Here is a 12,180-nt window from a genome sequence, read left to right on the forward strand (position 1 = left end):
TGTGCTTAGGAGGAAACGGAGGCACAGAGAGGTCAAGCTACCACTCCAGAGGCCACGCAGCGAGGAAATAGCAATGATTGAACTTGAACCTGGAGAGAGTGAGCTCAGGCCGAGAGAGCCCTGCCAGCATTTACTGTGTGTTCCTCTGCCTCCTGGGAGCTCAATTCAGAGGATGGGATTAGAGTGTCCTCTTGGTGAAACCTCAGGACTTGTGTGCTAGGGGACTTGGGGGCGGGGGGAAGGAAAGATGAGCCCAGGGAAGTGGTCTTGAGGTGTTTTGCAAATCACACCCTTCCCGTAGAGACCAGCTCCCTTGAGCGTGCCTTCTACGTGCTACCTAAAACTGAGGACAGCAGGGTCAGCTTCCAGTTCCAGACGTGTTGGGGACACGTCTGTTCAGAGCCCAGGGTAGATCCCACTTGAGATGCACAACCAGGCTGGACTCCCGAAGCTGCCCTCTGATGCCCAAAAGGAAGAGGCCAGGCCCCTGGGTTTGGCTCATGATTCAGGTTTTGGTTTCTCACTTCTGGGAGCTCTCTGCCCTTTTAAAATTTAGGTAATGGTGAAAAGACCCATCTGAGAGGCAAGAAGTCAGGCATCACGCACACCCGCTTTCTGTAACAGGCACTGTCCCTTTGTGAATTCCCTCCACCCATGCCCGCAGGCAAGGATATTTATAATTTATAATGACAAGCCGAGAAATGTGTATTATTTTCTGGTTAAAATACGCTTGTGGTCCCCCCCCCCCCATAATACATTGTGTAGAACATATGCACGCAGTGACAAGACAGTATTTAAATAATACGTTGCCACCGGCCATAATAATCATGCTCACCAATGTCTGTTGAACACTTATTCTGTGCTGTGTGTCTGTCTAGGAACAAACCAATGAGGTATAGGTACTGTGATTGTCCCCATATTTTGGATAAGAGGCAGAGAGAGGTAGAGTGTCTTATCCAAGCCCACATAGCTAATTGGGCCACTGGGCCTGCAGGGTATTAGGTTAAAAAACCTCTAATTAGGTGCTGCCACGTCAAAAGGAGATTTCCCCTAAAAATGCAAGAATTGCTAGCTGGGTCTGTCTGCCCTGGAGTTCAAGGTTTGCAGGAATAAAGGGGACAGCACCGTGGTGCCACAGAGGACTGTGTTTTGGCCACAGAAGGTGTCCGGGATGGCTCGGGTTACAGCGGACGTGTAGCTGAAGGTTTGACAGGAAACACTGGAGTGAGCAGGCTTTTCTCCCGACCTGCCGCCCAGAGCCAGGCTGCATGGGGCCTGCCCAGGCCAGGGGTGAGGACACAGGCCATCTTGCTGCAGAAGCCTCCGAGGGCAAGTGCTGCCTGGCGGGTCCTGTTTGCCCTGGCCGGAGCGCAGGAAGGTGGCTGGAAGGACGGAGGGTTTTTGAGCGAGTGGCCATATAGGGACATCCCTCCGCGGCCCAGCTTGTGGACACACAGGGGCTCTCCTGGACACGTGGTTGTGATTCTGAAGAGAAGAGAAGGTCAAGTCTTTGGAGCAAGGGGCCTGGGGCCCGGGGGGAGGGAAAGCCAGGTGTTTTCCTGTCCTGACAGCCAGGGGGCTCTTGCTCTGGGTGGGTGAGGGGGTACGGCAGCAGAGAAAGGCACTGACCTATCTTGGGCGATGGTGTTTTCTGGACAAAATGTGCGGTCTTGGGGGAGAACCTCAGATACAGCGCAGTGGAGGGGCTTCTGCAGCAAGCTGACCGTCCTCCTCCCCATGGTGTGGGAGGCGGCTCCTGTCCCTCTCAGAGGCCCTCAGGGTGGGGGCATAGAAGGTAAAGGAGAGGTGGGGGTTGGGGAGCCGGGAGGAGGCCCTGTCTGAAGAGGCCACACCCTGCGTGGGTGCCCAGGACGCCCAGGATGGTCAGATCTTCTGAATTTTTTTTTTTTTTTTTACAAGAGCAAAGTCTGCATTTTTAGGTGAGATCTCATTTTGAATTTTTTCTTAACGTTCGTTTGTTTTTGAGAGAGAGAAAGAGAGCGGGGGAGGGGCAGAGAGAGAGAGAGAAGAAGACAGAATGGGAAGCAGGCTCCAGGCTCCGAGTTGTCAGCACTGAGCCCGACGCGGGGCTCGAACTCACGGACCGCAAAACCATGACCTGAGCTGCAGTCGGATGCTCAACCACCTGAGCCACCCAGGCGCCCCTGAGGTCTCAGTTTGAAATGGCAGCAGCTAATTAAAAAAACTCGAAGCCACCGGACAGGTCGCAAAACAGGCCTGGTCTCTAGGGTGAGGCCAACGATTCTTTAAAAAATACAGAAATTGTGGTAAAAGTATGTGTTATCCTAATATTGATGATTGTAGCCATTTGTAAGCATATAATTCAGTGGCATTAAATACATTCAGTATATTGTACCATCACCACTCACGGTCACCACTACCAATTTTCAGAACATTCTGGAATTTCGAAACAGAAACTCTGTACCCGTTAAGTAATAACCGCCCCCTTCCCCTGAGCCTCTGGAGACCTGCCTTCTGCTCTCTGTCTCTATGAATCTGCCTATTCTGTGTACTTGGTGCAAGTGGGATCATATCACTTGTCCTTCTGGGTTGGGCCTGTGTCACTTAGCATTATGTGTCCGGGGTCTGTCCGCGTCATTGCGTGTGCCGGAATTCGCTTCCTTTCCGAGGCTGGGTGCCGTTCCGCTGGACGTATATACCCCACCCCGTTCAGCCATGCATCTGTCGAGGGACCTCTGCCTTCTCGGAAGAGGCGTTCTGCCCCAGCACATACTGGATAGTGATTGTAATTTATGGCACTCTCTTAATTCCGGCTGTGCTGACAGATGGCTGAGCACGGGGGTATGGGATGAGGAGGGCGCGCCATCTGAGGTTGTCCTGGAGAGGGAATGGGGGAGGCGGGTGCACGGTCTCACGGTGACAGAGCGGGTGAGGGTTGCCTGGGGTGCCATGGGGGCTGTGGCTTGGCTTTCCTGGGAGGGACTGCAGCCGATTCTGGAAACATGAGCCCCCTGGAATGCCTGCCCAGTGCCCTTCACTCTCCTGGCAGAGAAGTTGCTTGGGCACAGGGATCTGAAACCACACCACGTCGACGGGGTAAGGAGCACTGGTTCTAAGGGTCAGCTGCTTGGGCTCAAATCTGGCTTCCCCAACCGGTAGCTGTGCCTCCTTGGGCCACTGCTTTTGCCTCTCTGTGCCTGGTGTCCTCACCTATCGAAACCCCAGACCTGCGGCATGGGGTTGCTGTATGCGTTAGACAAGTCCATACCTGCGAGGTGTTTTGAGGGGGTGCTTTGCATGTAGATTGTGCTCATAACCAATAGCTGCCACTTCTCCCGGGGGCGGGGTGGTCAAAGTGGTGCCTGGAGAGGCCGAAGCAGGTTGTGCAGGACCCTCAAGGCTGCTGCGCTTGCTCAGACCGTATCTGGAGGCCCAGGGGGAGCAGAGGGGGGCAGGGTTTGAGAAGATGGGCCTGAACCTTTGTGGTGGACGTGACCCTAGAAAGATCTTACCTACATAGGACCCTCCGTCGGCCTCCCAGGAAGCTGGTCACCCTGTCTCGCTTGATAACCTGGGGCTTTTCTACTCGACCGCATCTCTCTCATTGCACTGCCCCTGTTGCTTGAAGACTGTGATTTAGTGACTGCCCACCTCCTGCCTTTGGACAAACCCCCGTTCCTTCCCTGGGCCTCACTTTCCCCATCTGATGGTGTGGGGCTGGCTAATTTCTAAGGGTAGTTCCAAGCACCTGCGCCCTGGAGCGGGGCCTGGGTGGCTCAGTCGGCCGAGCGTCCAACTCCGGCTCACGTGATGATCCCACGGTTTGTGAGTTCGAGCCCCGCGTCGGGATCTGTGCTGACAGCTCGGAGCCCGGAGGCTGCTTCGGATTCTGTGTCTCCCTCTCTCTGCGTCCCTCCCCTGCTCATGCCCCGTCTCTGTCTCTCGAGAATGAATAAATGTTAAGGAAAAAAAAAAAAAAGACTTAAAAAAAAAAAAACAGCCAACCAAGTACCTGTGCACTGGAATTCTATGGCTGTTAGTTGGTGGAGTTTTCCTTATTAGGTATACCCACCAGAGATGGGGGAAAGGCTCCCTCTTGTTCCTCTTGGGTCCCTGGCCCAGGAGAAGAGACCCTACGAGAACCCCCTGCCTGGTGACGTGCTTTCACTGCGCTGCCATTTGGTGCTTTGCCCTTCACTTGCTGGCGTGAGTGGGGAAGAGAGCTGGCTTGCCAGGCCCAGCTTAGTACATCCTGCTCACTTTTCCAACTACTTCTCCCTTTCCTCCCAATTATGAGACTCCTGAAAATGGTCCTTCCTTTTCAAAGTGGGTCAGAGTCATGCAGGGAAATGAGATTATTGGCGATAGAACTCAACTCAGCCAACGAGAGGCTAGAGCATCAACACATTATTGTTCGTTTCCTCCGTTAGTTTATTACTTAATCTTCTGACTTTGAGCTCACATTGCAGTTAGTAAACAAGAACGTTCTTTTTTTAAAAATGTTTATTTATTTTTGAAAGAGAGGGAGAGAGAGAGAGAGAGAGAGAGAGAGAGAGAGAGAGAGAGAGGGGGGAGAGAATCCCAAGCAGGCTTTGTGCTGTCGGCTCAGAGCCCCAGCAGGGCTCGATCTCACGAACGGTGGGATCGTGACCTGATCCTAAATCAAGAGTCGGGCGCTTAACTGCCTGAGCCCCCCGGGTGCCCCAAGAATGCACTTTTGACAAGGACCACGCCCCATTTATAACCACTGCTGGGAGGGACATAGTTCTCTGGTGGATGATCTTTGACCTGTCTTTGCTAAAGGGATAAGAATTTTTTTCTGTCTAGTCCTCTCCCGGGCTTTTCACCAGGAAAGTGCCCTGTCTTGATGACCTAACTTCAAATTCCTTGACATCCGTCCATCTGTCCTTTCTTGCTTTCTTTTGAGCGGTGGCTGATGCTAGCCGCCGCCACTTTGGAATGCTCAGACATGAGATGTTCATGGGCACCGCGATGTCTCGGGTGTTGGGGAGACGGCAGCAACTCTAACTTGGTCCCTCCCGTCATGGTGGGAGTTGGCACGTTGATTGCCTCTTCCTGTCCCCTTTTTGACATAAACCCATGTCTCCCTTAATCATTTCAGGAGTTGCATCTACTAGAACCGTAAGGTCAAGACTTGCAGACTTCATGGTTACAGAAGGCTCCAGCTAGTTCGTTGTCTACATGTTGTTAAGATTATCTACATTGCGTCGGCTTGGGTAGCAATCACAGGACCTTATTAATTAGTATTTTGGGAAATATGTTCTATACGAGGAAGTTCCAATAATGCTTAGAAACCACATTTCTTTGGGCAAGCCTTGAGAGCCGAGACATTATGGATTCAAATCTAACCTGTCACAGAAGATGTTAACAGTTGTGCTTAAAACAGGGGAGAGGGCTTCCGTGGCCAAGTGTCGGGACGTGGTACTTACTCCAGCCCACCTTGGAGAGTTACACTGCACACGAGCAGATTAAAGGCTCTGAGAAGTCCTGCAGTAAAGAAACCCATTTGACATTGACTCAGCATTTTCCAAATGCTTATTACCTTTAGAATTTGTTTCTGGTCCTCATAAACCCATTTAATATTCTTCAGAGCCAGCGTTCCACAAAACACCCTGGAAACACTTGTGGAAATGATTTGTTTCCGTCGAAAACTGCCCAATGGCCAATGTAGGTGGTCAGAAAAAGAAATCTGTTATTTGCGAATGCAGAGTTTTGTTTGGCCCAAGTTGTTGGCCCCAAACTGGGGAGCTAGTCTTCTTCTCCAGGGAAAGAGAGCTCACTCCTGAGAAAGACCTCTCATCGATGATTATAATGAGTCACGTTGAAATGTAGGCTGTTGACTGCAGAGTGGGGGGGGGGGGTTGGGCTCCTGTCCCCCCTGTCCAAGGTTTCTCAAGCCAGGACATTGTTTGAGACAGAATATGCAAGCCACCTGTGTTCCCAGACGATCAAGAAGGCATGTCTGGGGCAGTCAGTGTTCTGTAATGGGGCCCCTGTGACAGTCTTGGCGTGTGGGACATTTTGGAAAGATAATGTATAACAGCACTATCTCTGTTTTAAAGAAAGATATATAGACATTCAAACACAGGGAAAATAACGGCACTGGGATGATGGGCGATTTCCGTTCTTTTCCTTGTTTTCTACTGTTGCCCAGTTTTCTACTGTCAGCATGCATTCCATTTGGAAAAAGAAACATACGCACATGTACATAAGCCACGTATGTTCAAATAGACATGCCTACCGCAAACACACGGACGTCCCTTGCTGAAATGATGTAACACGTAAACCAAGATAAATATAAGGCGTGATGAGTTTTGGTCTTAAATCTTTGGCTTCTAGCAGTTCCTTCAAAGTGTGTCTTTTTGAACTCTTTCCAGATGGGCAGCAAATTTGGGAAATGGAAGCCACGGTGGATAAAGACAAGAGCCAGCCTGTAAGCACATGGATGAGACGACTGAACACCCTGTGTTCCCTCCCGCCTCCCTCGTGCTCTCTTTCCTTCTTTCTCTTCCCCCTCCCTCATCAAAGTCCCAGTGCTCTGGACCTAACGGGCACTCAGTAGGTACTGAATTGAGAAACAAATCGAGCAATATATCAAGCACCAGACCCCCTGATTTGTAACTGTGACATCATAATGCACTTGGATACAGTAAGTGGCAACCCTTTCTTTGCTGCAGCTAAAGAGTCCAGTTCCCCTTAAATAGTGTTTCGCCTGCAAAGGTACAGAGTGTCTTGACTCCTGTAAGATGGGCTGGCTTGATGTGCTTGGGGCCTTGTGTAGGAATTTAGACACTGTTGCAGTTAACGGTGGCTCCTTCCTTCCAGAACATGCTTTTTGTTGAGATCCCTGAATATCGAAACAAGCACATCCGTGCATCAGTGAAGGTCAACTTCTACGTCATCAATGGGAAAAGAAAACGGAGTCAACCTCAGCACTTTACTTACCACCCAGGTAAGGAATCTTCTCCGAAGGCCCCTTTGGTGATGAAAGGCAGCACGGGCGTGCGGTAAGGACACACGAGGTCTGCTTTCAGCTGGTTGACCTTGGGCAGGTGGCTCAACCTCTCTGAGCCTCCATTTCCTCATCTGTCAAGTGGCACCTTCCTTATAAGATTTACAGAAGTCAAATGCACGTGAAGCGCTCAGCACGGCGCACGGTAAGCGGGTATGAATGACCTTAACAAATGTTCCTGTGAATATTTTTCTTCGGGAGGGCAGAGTAGGAGAGAGGCACGTGGGGACTTGTTCAACAGAAGGGTGCAAAGCTGGCGCCCCTGTCCGTGTCTTAGATCTGATCATGATTGGGTAAGCGAACGTGGCCGGAAACCTGCAGACTCTTGACAGTAGGTGGTCACCCGTGGCCACCTAGAGCTCCTGGGTGGACAGCCGGCCGGGACGTCTCATTCCCACAAAGCACCACTGTCAGAAGACGAGTGACAAGGGCCATGTTGCATTCATTCATTTGTCCAGAAAATATCCAAGGGCCCCACACTGCGGTTGGCTTGGAGACACCGTCGTGAACAAAACGTAAAAATCCCCACCCTCGTTGGAGCTCGTGTTCAAATGGGGGATTCCGATAAAGGATAATACTGATCACAGGAGATTCAGAGAGTGGGTCATATGGATATTATTGACCCGGCAGATTATAACCAGGGCTGCAGAAATGGCCTGCATGCCTCCCAAGGCTGCCCCAGACCTATGAGCCACCGTTCCGGGATTGGGAGCGTGTAATCTGAGACTGTCGCCCAGGGTATAACTTCCATCCTGTGGCAGTTTCACACGGAGCCTCTGGGCTGCTGGAAGCATCAGACCAAGGGGGCTGTCCCAGCAGCCCAGGCTTGGCGGGGCTTGGCTTCGGTGGAGCGTGTCCACCGGTTTCCATGGCCCCTTTGGCCATTGGACCGTCCCCGGACTGACGTGACATGCAGCCAGTGACGGTGGCCTTCAGGGCCCCCAAACTGGGGGGGAGGGGATCTCTGGGGAGGTTCTAGACCTCAGTTCAATGATCCTTGTTGGCAGAGAGGTTTTCCGTTGTGTTCTGCGGCTTTCCCACCTCGTGCTTGTGGTCAGGAGGCCTCCCTGGGCCTGGCGTTGGCACCCGCCTGTCCGAACATGGCCTGAGCGAGAATTCAGTCCCCCAGGTCGTCCAGGGGCTGAAGTGCACGTCTTCGAAGGGCACCTTGGGAGACGATTCCTGGTTTGCTGCCGTTTGCTCTAGCTCCAGAACCTCCTTGCTGCCCTGCTCCCTGACACCTGGCGGGTCCCCCCCTTGATGACAGTCCTGTCACCACTTCATTCGATCCAGGGAGGGGACTGGTTCCTCAGCTCCTGGGGCTGGCAATGCTTTAGTAAAGGATTCTGGAGAAGCACAAGTTCCGGTGACCACCCTAGGGAGGGAGAGGGACAGGAACTGCCACAATACCAATGGTGGTAAGACGATAATAGCGAGAACAGTAAGCCTTGAGCACCTACTGTATACCGGCCACTGTGCTAAGTACTTTCCACACGTCTCAGTTCACCTTCCCCACAACCCCATGGGGTAGGTATGCTGGTTACTGTGACCGATGGGGAAACTGAGGCTCAGGCCAGCAGGTTTCCTTTCCCCCAGAATACTACAGAACTGAGGAGGTGGACCCCACCCCACTGTCCAGTCATTCCTGTTTCCAGAAAATATCTGAGTGTCGGAGCGCAAGGCATCGTTTTCGGTGCTAGGGACGCAGCATTGAACAAAGCAGACCAAAAAAATCCTCCGTTTGGGGAGCTGACAGTCTGGAGTGGGGGTGGTTCAGCTAACGATGGCACATGAAAGACACAGAGTATTCCAGGTGATACACGTTTCCGAGGACGACAAGCAGGGAAAGGCGGTGTGAACTGCGAGGGAAGGTGGAGGAGGGGGCTGGAGGGGACTGTAACGTTAAGCCTTCGTCCCTGAGCTCTGCCCCGGGGAAGAGCCTGCAAACACCCCGGGGCTGAGACGCACCTGCCAGCCGCCTTGCGACTCTCATGGCTCAGGGTAAAATTTTGGCTTCTGAGACAGGTACACAGGGAGGCTTTTGTCCGAGGCTAATAAATGACAGAGCCCAAGGGTCTGCTCCCACCTACGTGGCCGCCCAAGGCCGCGTCCCCAGCCGCAGTCCGCTAGTCCCCCCCCCCCCCCCCGTGCACCCCTGTGGCTCACTAAGAAGGCCCGCCCCCTGTGCTTCTCTTTCGCCCAGTCCCAGCCATCAAGACGGAGCCCACCGACGAATACGACCCCACCTTGATCTGCAGCCCGGCCCACGGGGGCCTGGGGAGCCAGCCTTACTACCCGCAGCACCCGATGGTGGCTGAGTCCCCCTCCTGCCTCGTGGCCACCATGGCGCCCTGCCAACAGTTCCGCTCGGGGCTCTCGTCCCCCGACGCCCGCTACCAGCAGCAGAACCCAGCGGCCGTCCTCTACCAGCGGAGCAAGAGCCTGAGCCCCAGCCTGCTGGGCTACCAGCAGCCGGCCCTCATGGCCGCCCCCCTGTCCCTGGCGGACGCCCACCGCTCCGTGCTGGTGCACGCCGGCTCCCAGGGCCAGAGCTCCAGCCTGCTGCACTCCTCTCCGGCCAACCAGCAGGCCTCGCCGGTGATCCACTACTCGCCCACCGGCCAGCAGCTGCGCTGCGGCGGCCACCAGGAATTCCAGCACATCATGTACTGCGAGAATTTCGCGCCCGGCACCGCCAGGCCCGGCCCGCCCCCCGCCAGTCAAGGTCAGAGGCTGAGCCCAGGGTCCTACCCCACGGTCATTCAGCAGCAGAATGCCACCAGCCAAAGAGCCGCCAAAAACGGACCCCCGGTCAGTGACCAAAAGGAAGTATTACCCGCAGGAGTGACAATTAAGCAGGAGCAGAATTTGGACCAGACCTACTTGGACGACGGTAAGATGCTTTGTTTTTCTCGTCGCCCGTAAGGACGGGGCCCCAGAGCATCCCCCACTCCCAGCAAGTTCTCTGTGTGGTCTGGGTATCTTCCTTCACCCCTTCGGGCCTCCGTGTCCTCCTCTTCCGTTGAAGGGGGCTGAGTAAGATAACCTTCAATGCCTCGCTCACCTGTGTGCAGGAATCCTTTCCCAGCAGGACTTTTGGGGTGGCTGCTTGGCGTTTTAGATGTTTCGCTACAACCACCACAACAGAAAGAGCAAATGAGGGCAATTCTGGCCGAAGGAGTGTCCCCTGGGTCATGAACTGGGGTAGCTTGACCGCTTCCACTCTCTTTCCATTGCCGAGTTGAGGCCAAGAATAGACAAGCAGAAAGGAAGGAAGGCTAACCTTTTTTTCCCGTGGAGAAAAAAAAAAAGTCCTGCTTTATAGCCCTCTTTTGTGCATTTGGGGGAGGGGAGCGGGGAAAGGGAGGGAGCGAGCTCACTGAAAAGTGGAACATGAATGGGGGGCTTGCAGGCAGGCTCCGGGCACATCTGTGCCATGTGCCAGAGGAACAGAGACGCGCATTGACAGGAGGGAAACAGTGGGCTTCCGTTGTGGTAGCCGGGCTGCTGGGGTGGTTGGGCCAAAGGAAAAGAGGCAGGGAGGCTTTGTGTGAGTCTGTAGGTGCCCAAGTTTGTTGGGGGGGGGGGGCGGGCGGTGGGCACAGCTGGAGGGTAGTCACGGCAGAGTGGCCGAGTGTGTGTGATGGTGATCTGTGATCTCAGGGACGAGGGGCTGGTTGTTCTAGGGACTCACCTGGGATCAGGACAGAGAGGGCGGGGCTGGCGCACAGCCTCCCCCAGGGGGGCGGGGCGCCAGAGGAAAGAAGACGGGCGGTGTGAGTTTCTTAGTAGAAAGAAAACCTATACCCCTGGCCGCCATCCACATCCCCTGATATACCCCGAAGCCTCAATTATTTAGGAAAATTTACTCTCAGGAAAGCAGCCAAGCTGTAGGAAATAAGGCAGAAAGCTTCAAAATGGCCACAACGGTTATCATAAAAACCAGGTAGTAAGTATCAGCCTCTTCCTTGGCAGGAATTCTCTGGTGCTTACTCAGAGACTGTTGGCTTTTATTTTATGCAAAGCTTTGACTGTCTGGGGGATCTGGGGGATCTGGTTCTGGGACTTCTCATAGTTTCTACGTCCTCTCTCTAGTAACACTATTGATCAAGAACTTCCCCCCCAAACACATCAAGCAAAGATGTCCAGGGCCACTTAGTGTAAAGCCACGTGCCTGGCAAGGCTGACCTCAGGGTGTTGCTGTGTTAATAATTGATCTGTCTAATCCTGAATAATCAAACACAGGTTGAGTTAGAGTCACTGTGCTCGGTTTTCAAAAGGAGACCCATGTGCAATCTGTCCTTGAACAGTTTACACCCCAAGTGGTTAAGATAAAATTCGGGTGCTTATTTGAAAGGGGTTTATCACATAGAAAACCCAGTTCGTGCAGAATGCCTAATGCTAGCGGGTAAGTGAAAGCTGTAACCAGACCTCTCTCCACGCATGCGCTTGGGGTGTGTATCAGGGGTGAGGTGCTTTATAAATAAATGATGCCTGAGCAGGCACAGGTAACTTTCCCCAACTGACTCTGTGTCTGGTGTAGGTTTAGTCTCCCAGAGCTAGGAATGTGCCGGCCCCTCCCGTCTGCCCATCATCCCACGTTACAGACGAACCATGAAGATCTCTGTTAGAGACCGTGAGTTAGTCCGTGGCCTGGCTCTTGGGGACCTATCAGTGTCAAGGTGGTCATGATTCCCCTTCAAGGGTCCGTCGTGGCCCCAGACCCACACAGATGCTTCCTGCTTTCACAGAAGCCTGTGTTACAGACAAAGCAGCTGAGAACAGAGACCCTTTAGGGCCTCCTAAGTGCCTTTCTGAACACAGGCAGGTTCAAAGTCATGGTGAAAGTGAGCTCTTGGCAGGTTAGTAACATGAGTCAGCTTTAAGGATATCTCAGAGAGCTGAGTGTGCTGAAATTGCTTCTCCTGATGGAGACTTTTCTTAAGTACTTTCTGCACAAGCCCAATCCTATAGGATTTTAGGAGATATTCTCTGAAATGAGGATTCTGAGGGTTAAGAAGTTGAAAAAATTCTGTAAAGCCAGGTTTTTTTTGTTTAACTTGTCTACTGCAGGACTTCACAGAGCCTTTACTGCACTGATGGACATTGTAAATCTCTAAGGCGAAGGATATAGTACTTCCCAGAGTTTCTCACAGATAAGAGAG

The 12,180-nt window shown here is 52.9% G+C and overlaps 1 protein-coding gene across 1 annotated transcript in view; it reads left to right on the plus strand.

The window, feature by feature from the left end:
• NFATC2 (nuclear factor of activated T cells 2) overlaps positions 1-12,180 on the plus strand; it is a 122,210-nt gene that overhangs the window by 70,588 nt on the left and 39,442 nt on the right. Inside the window, 3 exon segments of the mRNA XM_030309390.1 lie at positions 6,381-6,436; positions 6,829-6,955; positions 9,219-9,908. Coding sequence (XP_030165250.1) covers positions 6,381-6,436; positions 6,829-6,955; positions 9,219-9,908 — 873 coding nt within the window.

The sequence above is a fragment of the Lynx canadensis genome, chromosome A3 (genome assembly GCF_007474595.2).
Source record: "Lynx canadensis isolate LIC74 chromosome A3, mLynCan4.pri.v2, whole genome shotgun sequence".
NCBI lineage: Eukaryota > Metazoa > Chordata > Mammalia > Carnivora > Felidae > Lynx > Lynx canadensis.